At 37.8% G+C, this 17,759-nt stretch overlaps 1 protein-coding gene across 2 annotated transcripts in view; it reads left to right on the top strand.

Annotated features, from left to right (window-relative positions):
- The window catches only part of BRINP1 (BMP/retinoic acid inducible neural specific 1), a 170,806-nt gene extending 154,742 nt beyond the window's left edge, over nucleotides 1–16,064 (top strand). For both annotated transcript variants that reach the window (XM_031954193.1, XM_031954194.1), the window contains one exon: nucleotides 14,441–16,064. In XM_031954193.1, the coding sequence (XP_031810053.1) occupies nucleotides 14,441–15,581 (1,141 nt within the window). In that variant the 3' untranslated portion in view covers nucleotides 15,582–16,064. The remainder of the gene's footprint in view (nucleotides 1–14,440) is intronic.
- Nucleotides 16,065–17,759: the final 1,695 nt, after the last annotated feature.

The raw sequence follows: 17,759 nt of genomic DNA, 5'->3' as shown, positions 1-17,759 counted from the left end.
AGGTTAAATGACTTGAACAGCGATAGTAACTGTCTGAGGCTAAATTTGAATTTAGGTTCTCCTGACTCCAGGTCCAGTGCTTTGTCCACCGAGTCACTAGGTTGCCTAGGAACTATCTAAATTGGGCCTTGAAAGTTAATTTTTTGAGTAACTTTGATAGGTAGAAATGGGATGGGGAGCACATTCCAGGAATAGAATGGAATGGTTTGAGCAAAGGGGAAGAGACAAGAAAGGTTTGTTTGGCTTTTCAAGTCCTTCCCAAAGTAACCTCAGCCTACTTTTTCAGGTTTGTTACGCCATTAGTTTTCTTCCTATGTTCTAGGTTCCAAACAAATTGATGTAATTCTTATATTCAATGCAATTTTGCTAGTTGTCTTTTTCAGACAATTTTTTGCTTTTTCAGAGGCTGCCTCCTCTGTCTCAATGGCTACCTAGCTTCTTCCAAGGTTCAGCTCAAGTGCTATCTGTTACTTAGGGCCATAAGAAGGCTTCTTGAGGATAATTCTGAAGCCTGCATCTCCCACCCCAAACCCAGAAAATCAATGTGTATACTTTTTTTAATTACTTAGTGTTTCCTCTGACAGAATGTAAGGTCCATGAGGTCAGGGATTATTTTGTTATTAATCGTCTTATTACCAAGATATAGCACAATACCCGTCACAAAGTAGTAATAGTCGTAGTAGTCGTAGTCGTAGTAGTAGTAGTAGTAGTAGTAGTAGTAGTAGTGGTGATTGAATTATTACAATTAAAAAAGACAACTTTTTCCTTGTGGAAAATATACTAAAAACCAGAAACCTAGGCTTTAAATCCTGACTACTATTAATTCACTTAGAGTTCCTGGTATTCACTTTTGTAAAACTTTTACTTGCTTTTGCTAACTTGGTCCTATAAGTTAAATATTTTTAATTATTATTATAAACAACAATAATTATAAATGGGATAGCTAAATGATGCAGTGAATAGAGTAACAGATCCAGAGTCAGAAAGACTTGTCTTCATGATTTCAAGTCTAGCCTCAGACACATTAACTTTGAAACTGGGCAAGTCACTTAATCCTATTAGCATCAATTTCATCATCTGCAAAATGAGTAAGAAAAGGAAATAGCAAACCAGTATCATCTTTTCTCTGTGAAGCCTTCTTTTATTTCCCCAGTAACCAATGATTTTCTGAGGGCAGCGAGGAGAGTTCCAGGCCTGGAGACAGAAAGACTTATCTTCATAAATTTAAATCTGGCCTCAGACACTTATTACCTATATGATGATGATCAAGTCACTTAACCCTGTTTGCTTCAGTTTCCTTATCTGTAAATTGAGTTGGGAAAGGAAATGGCAAACTATTACAGTAGATCTGGCAAGAAAACGCCAGACGGGGTCATGATGAGTCAAATATGACTGAAAAATAACTAAACCTAAAAATAATAAATATATTATGTAATAATTATTTCTGGTTATATTTAATAAAATGTCAAATTAAATAAATCATGCATAATAATATATGTGATAATTATGCAATTACATCAGTTTTAATTATAGCTACATAATTTATATATAATTATACAGCATGTGTGAATGTAATTATACAATAGCCACAATTGTAAATCTACCTCCCAAAAATTCTCCCTTGATGCTATATCACAGCTTGGAAGACAAACGATCCTGTGTTCTTAAAGCCTGTGACATTAGAGAACCAACTCTTATAGATTCTATGAAGTTGGAAAAGCTTCACATATGGGACTAGTGACAGACTCTTCCTATGTGAGAACTGACCTAGCCAATGCAGGGAAGATATTGTCTCTTAGTTGATAGAGCACTGAATTTGGAATCAGCAAGTTCTTCAGGTCCCACTTGAGACACTTATTAGCTGTGTGACCCTGGAAAAGTCACTTATGCTTTCTCAAACTTAGTATCTTCATCTGTAAAAAGAAGTTAATACTCTTTGTAGCATTTACTTCTTAGGATTATTTGGCAATCAAAGGAAATAATGATTGTTAAGTCCTTTGCAAACCTTAAGATGCTGTGTAAGTTTTGGTTAAGTTTATAGGCATATATAACCAGATTGGTTGTAGATAATGGATATATGTGTTCTCAGTAACTTTCAAAAAAAAAAACTACCAAGTCAGGGATGGTTAGGATCTGCACTGATTCAGGAGTATTTATTTTGCTAAAATGTCATTGTTTTTCAGCTGTCAGTCATCTGTGGCTCTGTGAGACCATTTGGAGTTTTCTAGGCAAAGACACTACAGTGACTTGGTGTTTCTTTTTCCAGCTCATTTTACAGATGTTGAAGCTGAGGCAGACAGGGTGAAGTGACTGGGACAGGGTTACACAGTTAAAGAAGTATCTGAGGCCAAATTTGAACTCATAAAGATGAATCTTCCTAACTCCAAGTCCTGTACTATATCACCTAATAACCATTGATAAAACTACAGATCCTTGAATGTTCTAATTATGATATTTATGCAGTGCTTTAAATTTTTCCAAGAACTACACACATATTATGCCATCTGATTCTCTTAGTAACACTATGAGACAGATAACTAGCTCTACTTATTATCATACCCAATTTTACAAATGAAGAAATTGTGTTTCAGAGGTTTGTTACTTGTCCATGACCATATAGCTAATAAGTGTAGAAGGTAGAGTCTGAAACAAGATCCCCTTAACTTCTCCTCCCAAAAGTCCAGCATTCTTTCCACTATATTATTGAATAGAATCCTTATCTCAAAGATGAGAAAGTAGAAGGTAAGAAAGAGGAAGTCATCTGACCAAGGTCACTGAAAGTAATGGCAGAGTTGTACTAGAAGCCTAGCCTCCTCATTTTAAGTCCAGTATTTATTTCTCAACATGCAATATATATATATATATATATATATATATATATATATATATATATATATATATTTTGCTAAGGCAATTGGGGTTAAGTGACTTGCTGAGGGTCATATAGCTAGGAAGTGCTAAGTGTCTGAGGCCAGATTTGAATTCAGGTCCTCCTGAATTCAGGGCTGGTGCTCTATTCACTGAGCCACCTAGCTGCCCCTATATTATCTCATTTTATCTTCATAATCAACCTGGGAGTACAATTATTATCTTCATTTTACAACTGAGTAAGCCAAGTCTGAGAGATCTGAAGTGACTTGTTCAGAATAACAACATTGTTTCAGACTGAATTCAGTGTTTCAGACTGAATTTGAACTCCATTCTTTTGGCTCCAGATCTTAGTTTTTACCCCTATTCCAGCTATATAATTCAATAACCATCAAGTACTGTCTTGGATCCACAGTTTATAGAAGTAGGCTTATAAATAGAAAGCACAATTACTTTTTATGTCTTTGTGATATTTTCCTGAGCATTTTCCCTTGGTGGTTCTAGGAATAGGTATGAGGAAAAAAGTTATGAGTCCTGTTCTCTTAGAAAAATTTCCTTTCCCTCCTGATCAAAATAACTCATGATAATATGAATTTGGATCACACAGACATACAATCAGAAAAAAACTTTAGATGTTATCTAATGTACCCCGTTCCTGAATGAAAATTCCATTGTGACATTTTATGTTCTTTTACCTTTCCCTATTGAAAACATGTAGAGATGGAGAACTCACTACCTTCCAAGGCAGCCCCTTTCAGTTTTAGATAGTTCTGGTTTTTAGGAAGGTTCTTGTTTGGTTTTTTTGTTAGTTGGTTTGTTGTTTGTTTTTTTACAATTAAGTTGAAATCTGCCTTTTTGCAACTTTAACCTCTGTTCTATGTTTTGCCCTCTGGAACTAAGCAGAATAACTCCACTCCCTCTTCTACATGACAACCTGATTCAGATCCTTGAAGCCAGCTATTTTCTTCTATTCTGCAGGTTAAATATCTCTTGTTTCTTTCATGGTCCTTGACCCATACAATTTTGAATGCTCTCCTGTTTTTCCTCCTCTAATCACTCTCCATTCTGTCAATGTCCTTTCTAACAGGGTTACAAACTCTGTACAGAAAGTGTTTTATATTCATCAAGTTTTCCCATCACAAAAGTTAGCATTTCAGGTGAAAGTTTATTTTTTATCTCCCTATGGCTTATACGAATGAATGGAAGGAATCTGTATCAGTTTTCAAAAACCTCAAGAGCTTCCTCCCAAAGTTCAACTCCTTTCTTGCTTTTTTTTTCCTATAATGTTGCTTTCATCTCCAATCAGCTCATTCCCCTCTCCTTCAACTGCCATCTCTAATATTCCTTTTGCTCCTCTCAAATCTCTTATTAGTAGCTACTGGAAGATGGCTCTATCATTTGCATTAAATGTATCCTATGATACTTGTAGCCAACTCTGGAAAAACATAGGAGATCAGTCCTCCCAATTCTGCTGCAAAGAATACCTTCAAGGTATCCTTTTTTGATATTGGGGTTGATATCTTGAGTACTCCCTTATTTCTCAGACTTTTTTTTATCTCATCTTAAATTTAAAAACCAAAAGAAATCCAAACGCCTTGATCCCAAAACAACAATTGAATTATTCATTCAATAAGGAGGTCTCTATGGAGAAAATATGGAAAATTGGAAAGTTTCTCAATAACTATTTACTGAGTTCTAGGGTGAGATTCTATGTATAAAAGCAATGAGTCAGAATGTTAACACTAAGAGATACTGGATCATACAGAATTTTAAAACATATAAAATTAAATGTTGTACTTGAAAGCTTTTTCAGAACGTGGGCTAAGAATTAGAAGAAACATTAGCACATAAAATACTAGAACATAAAACATTTGCATTGGAGAGCCCATGAAAAGACAAGACTTAGAATGCCAGACCTGAACATGGAAAGGATCTTAGAATATTAGAACAAAAATAAAAAATCCAAAACGAGATCTGGTCCCTTTTGCTATCTTATCTAATCAACTCATTTAACATAGGAGGCTTAGAGAGGTGATAAGTTAAAATTTTAAGGTCACATAATTAGTAAATTTTAGCCTTTTCAGAACATAGAGTCTGAATGAAGAAACAAGGTTAGCAGAGCCCAAACATACCCAGAATGTGCTTGATGAAGCATAAAATAAATTGCAGGAACAATATCCAACCTTGATCCCTAAGAGTCCAAAATAGGATTGCATAGTAGTCTGGGGACATTGCTCAGAGATTAAGAAGTAGGGGCTAGTATTGGTGAGGTGAAGGAAAGACATAGAAAATTTTATTTACTTTCTAATTTTTAGTTTAATACTGTAAAATGCAAGTCTGGCTATGCTTTCTTTGAAATTAGGTCCTATGATAAATTGCATCTATTTAAAAGACAGGTTTAGCACTTTCCCTTTGAAAAAAGACAGTATTTTCCTGTCTCAGTTTCCTCACTTATAAAATACAGTATTTGGCCTGGAAATTATGTTTGGCTACATCCAACTTTAATATTCTATATTCTAAGGTCCTTTTTAGTGTCAATTTCATATGATTCCAGAGTCTCCCAAATCTAGTTAAGGTTCTCTTCTTTTGTGATACAGGAAGTTCTAGAAAGCATGGATCAACCAAATTAACAAGTGCAATTTATTTTACAACATAAGTCAAGTCAATGAGCATTTATTAAATACTGCAATCGAAGTATTATTCTAAGCCCTGGAAATGTTGTTATGTTTTGTCCTTCATTCTTGAAGAGCACCATGGCATCAGGGAGGAGATGCCATGACATGGAAGAGAGTTGGATTTAAATGAGGGAGGGCTGTGCAAGGTCACCTGCCTCAGCCATCTGAGTCCAGTGGCGAGACTGAGATCAAGATGTCTGGAGATGGCCCTGAATGCAGTGGGAGACCTTGGTCTTTTTAAGCTAAGGTTTTTAACTGTCTCAGTTTGACTGAGTCTGTACCTGTACAGTGATTAAGGCTGGGTAGCAACTAAGACAAAGAATCTCCTTTTTTTCACCTTGTCCAGTAATAAAGCAGAAAGAAAAGACATTTGCTGTTCTTATAGGAGTTTACATTTGTGTAAAAATGAGATGAAAAACTGTGGGATATTTGGTAGTAAAAGGGAGAGGAGAGTTAAAGGGGACATTGGAGAAGTCCACAAGAGTCAGGATTGCAGCTTGTAGAAAAACAAAAACATGGCTGGCCTGAACCTCTTCCTCCTTAAAATGGAGGTTTTGGAAAGAACCAACCAAATAAAGGGAGCCGCCATAGTGTAGAAGGTGCTTCCAGTGTATGAAATCCAGGGACTGAGGGAGTTTCCAGAATGAGGAGGTTTGGGGGCATTCTAAAAAAAAGATCGAGGGGAGCTAGAGAGGACTGAAAACAAAACTCACCTGGAGCTTCCCTTTAAATGTCTTTATTCACAAGTGATATATCTTTCTTCCAAACCTGGATGAATTCATCAGGGCTTTTCAGGTTTAAATGCAATGAAGTCAAACGATCCTTTTTCTCTTTACGGCCTCTTAGTCAGGCCACTCCTATTGTCCCTTCTGATTGCTGCCATTTTGCAAAGGCCAGTCCCGGGAACTCCCTACCTCTCCCTGCCCTTCAGCCCCATCTCTGAGAGGCTTTTGATGCTTTCTCTTGACCCTACCAAGTTCAAGCCCTGAGTGGAGCTGCCACATAGAATGGGAGCCTGGAGCTGCAGCTGATGATGTACATCAGCCACAAACCAGAATAATTGTGCGAATCAGTCCCGTTTTTCTCCTCAATTAAGGTCCCGACTTTCCAATTTTAAAGAAACACATATGACTTTTTGTCCAGGGAGAAGGAAATCCTTGACTATGGCTGCTTTGCTGTTTTCTGATTTGGTGTCCTTGTTTCTCTTCTCTGATCAATATGTTGCCTGCTTCCTGTCTTTTATTTTCCTGTCCTTCCTACTTTGCGTTCCCCCTCCCCAGCTATATGGAGCACTTTCTCAAATTGTCTTCCAGAAATTCCTGACACTACCAATTATTGCAAGTTAAGCCACAGTGATTTAAATGGTTCATGGAATCTTTTTTTTTTTCCCTGACATTTGCATTCTGCTAATAATATGACTCACAGATTAAAGCTTACCATTGTGAGGGAGCCATGGGGGGATACCATTGTAGAGGAAACATCAGATCAGAAGCTTTAGAACTAAAAATGTAAAAAAAAAAAAAAATTATAGATGAAGAAACTAAGGCCCAAGGAAGTAAATTAACTTGATTAAAACCACATAGGTGGTGTCTTTGATAGCAGTGCTAATATTCAAACCCAATACCTCTGTTACCAAATCCACTTGTCTTTCCAACTTCATAAGAAAAGATAAAACCCTTTTTTATTTTTCTGCAGCTGGATATTAGATGGAGTACCAAAGCTGGAGTCAGGAAGACTTATTTTACAGAATTCAAATCTAGCCTCAAACAATTACAAACTGTGTGATCCTGAGCAAGTCACTTAACCCTATTTTGCCTCAGTTTCCTCATCTGTAAAGTAAGCTGAAGAAGGAAAAGGCAGACTACTCCAGCATTTTTGCCAAGAAAATCCCAGGTGGGGTCACAAAAAGTCAGACATGACTGAAAGTGACTGAATAACTTTGAAGATAAGCACTAGATTGAAAATCAGATAGCATAGATTCTAGTCCTAGCAGTGTCATAACTGGAATGGAGCAATGGGAACTTTCCTCCATGGCACTGAAATTTTAAAACCATAGAAAATAATAATATTCTTCAGTAACACCAAAACCTAATTCACCAGAATAACTAGTTAAAAACATGAAGTTATCTCCCTACCTACCTTAACTCCTTCAAATTTCTCCTACTTGGCACCTTCTCCATATTGGAGGCTTCCCCAACAGCTTTTTGAGGTATCCTAGAGTGGCTCTTCCAGTAGACCATGGATCCCTACTCCCTCCATCTTTCATAATAGAATTTGTCTTTAAAAAAATTAATTTGAGACACATTGTATGCTATTAGTCTCATATGTTCAACTTCCTAGTTTAAGTCTGAGTCCCTAACCTACTCTGCAAATCAATTTAACTCTGTTATTGCCTTAGATTCCTCCTAATGATAATAACAACTCACATTTCTATAATGTTTTCTTTTTTATAGCCTTGGTGAAGTAGTTAATGTAAGCATGCATTTCCATTTTCCAGATGAAGAAACTGTGGCCCAGAAAAATGGGTTCCCATGCCAATAAGGATTCGAGTAAAGATTCCAACATGGACCTTGTCATTTAAAATGCAACAGCCTTTCTGGGGGTACAGAAGTACCCCATAGTTTTTCTCCAAAGTGAAAAAGAGAGTCAGGAAAGATAGTCCTTTTGAGCTTTAACATTGTCATCTAGTCCAACCACAATGTTTTACAGATGAAGATGAGGAAACTGGGACCCAAAGAAGGGAAATTATTCATCCAAGATCACAAAGTAAAATGACTAAAGAGAGTAACTTTCTTTACTAAATGTGCCCAATTAGAAGAATGAAATATTTGCTGTGAAGCAAAATGATGAGCAAGGAGCGGGCCCACAGTCCAGCTATGATTCATAATGCCACATCCATAATCCAAGACTCCTTTTAGTTGAGCTTAAAGTGTTTTGCAGACCTTAGCTTATTCATCTTTTACCAGTGTCTCTCCAAAATAAACAAATAAATAAATAATGTAAAATAGAATTCAGTGTATCATCCAAAAGCTAAAAATTACTGTTTATCTTACATCCTGGCCTATACTCTAAAGTGTAACCATTTTATAGAACTTCAGGGAATTAATCAGGCTCTCATTATGGTGTCAAAGAAATGCCAACAAAAGAGCCAGAAGATAAATAAAGGAATAATTCAGACCAAGGGCTTCATTTTTAAACTATCCATCCTTTCTACTTTTGAAATTCACACCCAGTTAGCAAATGAAGTTATGGATTAGTTTTCTATTTTATTTCTATCTCCTTCCCTACTCAACCTACCCTGACTCTCTGGCTATATATATTTGTATGATCTTCCCCAAAATGCCACCAGCCCTATTCTGTGTTTTCATAGGCAAAGCCGCCAATTAAAACCAGCAGGGTGTTTGGTGTGAATTAGAGCTCTCAGGCTGGACTGCTGGAATGGAGTGGGTGGTGCTGAAGGTGGGGGGAAGTGGATTATGCTGAGGTAATGGCACCCTGGGTTAAGCCCCCGTCTTCGGAAAGAGAAACTCTTATCACTCAATTTCTTGGCCAGTTCTGGAGAGGGAAGATGAATCCCAACTGATCACCTCCCTCCAAACCCTATATGCCCCAGGTTAAGATTCTGGGTAACTGAAAAGTTGGAAAGAGTCCTAGGATGCAATGAAGAAAGTCTGGTTCCATTTTTAGCTCTATGCAAACCCAGTTACTTCTCTGTGACTCATCTTCCTCTATTAAATTAAGGGGTTGGACAAGATAGCCTAGTCTCCTTGAGCTTTGGATCAGGGATGCTAGGAGCCAGTGACCTGCTCTACTGTTTTAACATTTATGCATCTTCTGGCATCCTCCATATTTAGCACAGTGATTGGCACCTAGTAAGTTCTTAATGAATATTTTTCACTGTTTGAGTCCTAAAATCCATAGTCCTTTCCAGTTCCAACATTCTGTGTTCTATCATTCTGTTCTAAGGTTCTCTCCAGCTCAGATGTTCTATGAAGTTCATTTTTTATCATTTTTTTTTCTTACTTTAATAGTGTTAAAGAGCTTTGAAAATAGGCAACGTAAAGCAAAATCATGTCATTTTCCATAGAGGAGCTAAATTTCTATCAGAGTCTGCTGATCAAGCATTGAAAGGCTGGGGAGGGGGGAGTAGGGTGTGAGGAGGGGCGTGAGCAGCCCAGTAAGAAAGGAACAGAGAGATTCCCTTCCTCCCTTCCTCTTTCCTTCCCCTTGGTACATCATGTGCCTCTTTCTAGTCAATACGTATTGAAATCCACGGGTAAAGAAGCTAGTTACTTGGTTGTATTGGAGTTAAGAGTTTGCCAAAAATGGAAGGCACGTTAGGTCTCCAGGGAGGGGAAAAAAACATCTTCAAAAACGTTCCTTGTTGCCTTAAGCCAAATGCCTTGCAGTAGGGCTGTGTCAGCCCTTTCTCAGAACCTTTCTACTAGCGCTGTCCTATTAAGTAGGCCTCTCCTGTTCCCAGGGCTGAGGCAGCCTGTCACTCGCTAGCCTGGGAGCGGTTATTTATAGAATTCAGTCCCTCCTTCCCATGCTCCCTAGCCTCGCCTCTCTACTTGCAGGCTAGCTCCAATTATATGTGAATGGGGGAGAAACAACCTGGCAGGTTTGGAGCAGGCAAGCAGTGTGGTAACGGTTCCTTCACACTCAAACTTTCCACTGTCACTCCTCCTTTCCTCTTCTTCTGCCTGATGATTTTGTCCTCTTCCATCCTCCACCCCATCCCCACTGCTGGATTACTCTTCTTACAACACCTCAGTTAATCAGACTTTAAACTTACAGGAGATTTCCTGGTGAGTTGATTTTTTTTTTGGTTCACTGAAAATGAACCTTAGACAAGTCAATTATGAAATATGACCCTCAGTTTCTTAAAAAGTAATTATCTCTGAAGTTCTATTTGGACTAACAGTCTATGTCCTGAGATCATATAATGTTTTAACATTCTATATCTAAGCAGTTTATAGCCCTTTAGAGTGATAAATTCCTATTTTCTTTGTCTTAAGAGACCTTAGGGCATGTGTAGCAGATCTATTATATTCTGAGGTCCCACTATACCTATCCAGTATTTTATATTCTAATTTTCTGTGTTCTTAAGATATAACTTCTTATTAGATGGGCTATGTTTTACATAAACTTCTAGCATCCCCACTTTGTTTTCAGATCATTTCAGCTTTAATATTCTATGTACCAAGGCCCCTTCAAGCTATAACATTCTATGTTTAAATGATCTGTCTGTGCTGATATTTTAAGTCTTAACTTCAGCATATTGATTGTAACTGAAGTTTAGTTAGTCATCTTTTTTCCTGTTAGTGATCACTGTCCTTTATAGTGGATGGAAATAAAAGCATAGTAGGTTGAGATTGAATGTACACTGAATACAAGTTGCTTTAAAATAAGCAAATAACATTAGATTGCTAAAGTGACCTTTATCCCTTTATCCTTAAAAATCTAAGAATGAAAAAGAATATAGGCCTGAGAGTCAGGAGACCTGAGATCTAGATATGACCATGGCAAAATTCTTCTACTTTAATTGAAACAAATTACTTCTGTGTCTGTTTTCTAATTTTTGAGAGGTGGGGAATTTGGATTAGATTAGTCAGAAGATCCCTCAAAGTTCTGCTAATTTATATTTCCAATTTTATGTGCTAAAGCAAAGGTGTCTAACTCAAATAGAAACAAGTCCCTATTGGCACTATACTGACTTAGAAAACCACAAGTTTACATTATCTATGTTGTGTTTAATTTTTATTTATTTAGCTAAATACTTTGCCAATCACATTTTAATCTGGTTCAGGATACATTTGCTCTAGGCTGCACAAATTTAACAGCTCTGTAAAGGACTTTGTTTTTTGCACTTGAGGTTAATCATGAATTTACTAGATTTCCTCATGCATATCTTTTCGCTCCAAAGGACTTAAGGTCAGAAGATGAATTTGAATCTCAGCTTTGCTACTTATTAGTTATGTGTCTAAGCTTGCAAAAGTCATCTCACTTCTCTGACTCTGACCTCATCAATAAATTGAGCAAGTTAGATTTCTCTCCCCCACTTTTAAATCCTATTAGCTGATGATCCTATTACAATATCAACCTTCAATTGATGTATCATGGAATCATGGAATTCCAGAGTTGGAAAGGACCTCAAGAATCACGTATTTCTTCCCCTGTCCCACCCTCATGGCATCTTTCTGTGTTTTTTCTAAGTCATTTTGCATTTTTCACTCCTCTGTCTCTTTCACCTTTTTTCATTTTCTTCTCTCATCTTACTCTTCCCTTTTTGCCATCCTTTCCCTCCATTTTCTTTCTCTTTCCTCCATGTTTTCCTCTTTCCCTTTGCCTCCAGCAGTCCTACCCCCCATCCCTACACATTGTCCTCTTTCTCAGCTCCCTTGCTGTTCTTCATTGCTGTATCATTAATGTGCTCTTTGATACAGCTCACAGCCTAATGATTATTCTGAGGTCAGCCTATGCAGGTGCCATGAATTTCACTAATCCAACTCAGAGAGCCTCTGTCCATAATCGCCCCTCCTGTTCTACAGGGTCTGAATCCTAATTTGTTATTAGCCACGTCTGCTGCTGCTATATTCCCAGGGCCTTTATTTTGTCTTTTCTTTCTCTCTTTCTTTCTTTTTTTTTTCTTTTTTGCCCAGAGCTCTGAGCTGCTCAGAGGAGTCTGAGAATTTGTCACAATGAAGTTTCTATTCTGAGGGTAGGGGTAGAGGTCTCAGGTTTTATAAAGAGTTCCAATGATTGGCAATGGGAAAGGGGGGCGCTATCAGGGCAGAAGAATATTTGTTGATTGGGAAAGCACCCTCTAAATGGATTATTGTTCTGAGAGCTTTGAGGGAGGGTGAAAGCCACGTGTGGTCCATATGAAAGAGAGTCTATGTGGGGATTTTCATTAAGTGGTATGAAAGGTCACAGAATGTCAGAGTTTGAAGGGATCAGAAATCATACAATTCTAAAAGCTCACATTTATATAGTTTTGGGGAATCACAGAGGACTTTACAACCATCATCTCATTTGTTTCTCTCCAATAATCATATAAGGTAAATAATATGAATATTTTTGGTCCTCATTTTACAAATAAGAAAACTAAGATTCAATAAACTTATGTAACTTGACCAGCATCATGTAGCTAGATAGTAAGTGGCAGGGTCAGACCCTGAAACCAAGTCTACTGATCCTTCCTTCCTTCCTTCCTTCCTTCCTTCCTTCCTTCCTTCCTTCTTTCCTTCCTTCCTCTCTCCTTTGTTCCCTTCCTCCTTTCTTTGTTTCCTTCTGTCCTTCCTTCTTCCCTTCCTTTCTCTTTTCTTCTCTTCTCCCCTTCTTCTTTCTTTCCCATTTCTTACATTATTTCATTTTTTTCTTTTTTTTTTCATTTTTTCTTTCATTCCTTCTTTCTTTCTTCTTATTCCTAATTTGATAGCTACAAAAATAGGCCCAAAAAGGAAAACAGAATCATCAAAGGTCAGCATGCTTATTAACAGCCAACACTGACTGAAACTCAAATCTCCTATCTCCCCATATAGTGATGTCTCCACTTGTTCAAAAAGATTTGTATCTCATACTTAGAAAATGCAGATTTTAAGAAACCCATGGGTAGCTTCTTAGTATTCTGTCTGCTTCTCTGAGTATGGTTTTTCTTCTGTGATGAGATTGCCTTCCCCAAACCCAAGTTCTGGGAGTCAGGGAAGGGAGAAATTTAAGCTACTTTTAACACCACATGAAAACAAATTCATGGTTAATTTTACTATGGGTAAGTGGCCAAGACAACAACAATTCTAATCTTCAATTCAATTAAAATATATATTGAATACCTAATTATATAGAAAGCACTAAGTTAAGTACTAAGAGAAAACAGATAAATAAAAGACAGTCCCTTCCTTCAAGGAGATTTGAGTCTAGCTTATTCATACTCACAATTATAATTAAATTATGTGTTTAATGAGGTGATTCAAGGCAATTCCAATAGACTTATGATGCAGAGTATCATACATATCTAGAGAGCGAACTATGGAGATTGAATGTGGATCAAAGCATAGTATTTTCACTTTTAAAAAAAAGTATGTGTTTATTCCACACAAACATTTGAGTTGCATAAATGTTGGCCTATAATATAAAATATACTATAAATATGTAAGAAGGGTATAAGGGATGTGATAAGATATTTCCAACAAAAAGGAATGGCACGTGTGTGTGTGTGTGTGTGTGTGTGTGTGTGTGTGTTGTGATCAAAGATGACTTTGTGGAAACTTTACTTTGATTGATTCGTAAAAGGGATGGATAGAACCTTGGACAAATCATTTGAATATTTTTAATTCAAAGAACTTAAAGCTTAGGATTCTTCTAATCCAGCATGTTAGTTGAAATAAACTTCATTTTGGGTAGGTGGGAGTGAGAGAGGGAAATTATATCACAAGATGGAAAGTAATTCACCCAAAGTTGCAAATCCATTCGATAATAGGACTGAGATTCAAATCCAAACAGTTCCCCTGACTTCAGATCCAGTTCTCTTCCCCTGAAGCCAATGATCTTGTACTTTCTTTGTTTTTCATTTCCAAAATGGGAGTCAATCATTTCTAATATGCCTTCTAGGACCAATGTTCACTAATCTTAACATTTTATGTTTTCAGGGCTCACCCATTTTTATGATTTCATAGTCCAAAGTCCCTGGAAGTTCTGATCAGGTTAATTTCTTTAAAGAAACCATTTAAAGAGTGGAAAGGTCTCAGTAGTAGTCTTGTGCATGGTCCTGTATTTATTTTCCAGATTAGATGCTTTTCCCATCCTGACTCCCCACAGGTTATTGAAAGGTGGCTGATTCTTTCTCTCTCTCTCTCTCTCTCTCTCTCTCTCTCTCTCTCTCTCTCTCTCTCCAGGACTATACAACAGTGGCTTACTAGGGTCCAGTCCCTCCTCTACTGCAATGAGAACGGGTTCTGGGGAACCTTCTTGGAAAGTCAGCGAAGCTGTGTATGCCACGGAAGTACCAGCCTATGCCAGAGGCCTATCCCCTGCATCATTGGGGGCAACAACAGTTGTGCCATGTGCAGCCTGGCCAACATCTCCCTCTGTGGCTCCTGCAACAAAGGCTACAAGCTCTACCGAGGCCGCTGCGAGCCGCAGAACGTGGATTCGGAGCGCAGTGAGCAGTTCATCAGCTTTGAGACAGACCTGGATTTCCAGGATCTGGAGCTGAAGTACCTATTGCAGAAGATGGACTCCCGCCTTTACGTCCACACCACCTTCATCAGCAACGAGATCCGCCTCGATACCTTCTTTGACCCCCGGTGGCGCAAACGAATGTCCCTTACCCTCAAGAGCAACAGAAACCGCATGGACTTCATCCATATGGTGATTGGTATCTCCATGCGTATCTGTCAGATGCGCAATAGTAGTCTGGACCCCATGTTCTTTGTCTATGTCAACCCCTTTAGTGGGAGCCACTCTGAAGGCTGGAATATGCCCTTTGGGGAATTTGGCTACCCACGCTGGGAGAAAATTCGCCTCCAAAATGGCCAGTGCTACAACTGGACTCTGTTGCTGGGCAACCGGTGGAAAACATTTTTTGAGACTGTTCACATCTACCTACGCAGCCGGACTCGGCTGCCTTCCCTACTGCGCAATGAGACTGGACAGGGACCGGTGGATCTGTCCGATCCCTCCAAAAGGCAGTTCTACATCAAAATCTCTGACGTGCAGGTGTTTGGCTACAGCCTACGGTTCAATGCCGACCTCCTCCGGAGTGCCGTGCAACAGGTCAACCAGTCGTACACACAAGGCGGGCAGTTCTACTCCTCCTCCTCCGTGATGCTGCTGTTGCTAGATATCCGGGACCGAATCAATAGACTGGCTCCCCCCGTAGCCCCGGGGAAACCTCAGTTGGATTTGTTCTCCTGTATGCTGAAGCACCGCCTGAAGCTGACCAACAGTGAGATCATCCGTGTGAACCATGCACTGGATCTCTACAATACGGAGATCCTTAAACAATCGGACCAAATGACAGCCAAACTCTGTTAACCCCAGGGACTGATCCTTTTGCTGTACAAAACAAAAGAAAAAAAAAAATCACAAAGCCTAAACAAACAAAAAATCACCACCCACAAAACAAAACAAAAAAAAAAAAAAAGATAAAAAAATTTGTAAAATGTAATTAATATTCAAAGAAAGGAGAAAATTCTTCATTTGTTGGAAAACTAAACCGTTCTAGCAACTGTATAAAACTGTCGGGCATGTTTGTTATTTCTATAATCCGTCATAAAAGAAGGGTCGCACCTTTCCTCTCAAGCTGTGAAGGTGTTGCTTGGTAGGCTTCAGGGGCTGCATTAAGGGGGTAGAGGAGGGAACATGTACACAATGAATTGTAAAGATCTCTGCTGTGCAGGTGCTAAGATTACAAGAAAAGAGCTATATGTAATGTTAAAAAAAAAAAAAAAAAAAACACTGCCATTTTTCCTTGTGGGAGGAAATAGGCAAAGATAAAGAAGAGATTTCTTCAGATGAGATGTCTATCCTCTTCATGCTCATTTCCTTGTGGGAACCTGACACTTCCCTCTGAAGGTGGGAGAGGGTAAAGGGGAGAAATCCAGACCAACAGAAAGGAAGGTTCTGTAGGGAAGAGGGTTGGCTGGTGAGCTCCATGTTTCTCCCTTACATGCTGGGTAAAAGAAATCCTTTCTCTTTTGGGCTAGTACTTTGGGGGCACTAATTAGTAGAGTGCCAGAGAGTTAGAGAATTGTACAGTCGATTTGGTACTTTGAAAAAATAAACATGCCAAGAAAACTTTACTTGTGAAACTTCCCAGGAGCCTCCAAGGAAAATTTTAAAATAAAAATAAAAGATAAGAAAAGAAATAGAATTGACCATATTGTAAACAAACCCTGGCAAATACAAACTCAGTGATCCAAGTGGAAAGAATTAAGAATATCAAGCGGAAAACAGGAAAAGATAGACACTGATATGAAAGTGCATGGTGTCATCGAAAGAACACTGAATTTGGAGTCAAGATCTGGGTTCTAAACATGATGGTTCTATTATTTTCTAACTGTATGACCTTGAATGACTCTCTCTGAGTCTTAGTTTCTTCATTCATAAAATGAAAATATTGACTTAGATGATCTCCAAGTTCCTTTCTGGTTCCAAATCCCCTGAGTCTCTCATCTTAAAATCTGATTTTTAATCATTACCTGGGATGTATGTAGCACTATTATCAGATGTACACATACATATCTGCATATGTGTATATAAGCTATATCTATTCATAAATCTAGAGTTGAAAGAGATCTTAGAGATCATCTAGTTCAATCCTCTAGTTTTACAGATGAGGAAATGAAATTGGTAAATGATTTGCCCTTTTTATATTGATAATAAATGGAAGAACTAGAATTTGAATCCAGGGTCTGTGACTCCAAGTGTGTTGTTCTTTCCGATGAATCATGCTACCTAATCCTTTTTTGGTTTAGAACTATTATATCAAGGGAAGTCCTATTGTTAAAAACTCCCTCTACCAGTTCATGTCTTCAACTTGATTGTAAATCAATAGTTTTAGCTAATTTCCTGGAATATTGAGATGTTAAAAAGAATTATCCATAATCTTGTATCCAGGATATGTTAGAGATTGGGCCTGAATCCAGTATTTTTTGACCCTAAGGCCAGATTCTTTTTTTTTTTTTCACTATTCTTCTATTCACTTTTCTATTCACTTCTTTTCTTCTTCTATTCACTACTCCACATTGCTTTTCAAATTCCCCTTGCATGTGAATATGCAATATGCTTTCATGCAAATATGTGTGTACATGCAGATATACATACGTATATACATACATGTATCAATCTTTGTTACATCTCAATGGAGAAAGAAAGATACAAAAGAAAAAATAAAGCCTAACCTAAGTTTATAAGTATGAATAAGATGTTAGGCATTAATAGGAAAAAAGTATGGATCCCTTTCAGCTGAAAAATCAGGGAAAAAGTTCATGGACACAAAAAAAAGTAGTTATTAAAGGATAAATAGGATTTCAATTCTAGACAGAGTTGAAGGTTGGCATTCTAGATAAAGAGATGTGTATTTACATACGTGAGAAAGAGTCAGATAGAAGGAGACTAAGAGGTAAACAAGTATACACAGCATAATAAAGCTGAAAGTTATTTTAGAACATATAAAGGTTACACAAAAATAGCCTTAAAATATCTAGAATC

The sequence above is a fragment of the Sarcophilus harrisii genome, chromosome 2 (assembly GCF_902635505.1).
Source record: "Sarcophilus harrisii chromosome 2, mSarHar1.11, whole genome shotgun sequence".
Classification (NCBI taxonomy): Eukaryota; Metazoa; Chordata; class Mammalia; order Dasyuromorphia; family Dasyuridae; genus Sarcophilus; species Sarcophilus harrisii.
Note: the sequence above shows the minus strand (reverse complement) of the source record. Positions and strands in the feature narration are given on the sequence as shown.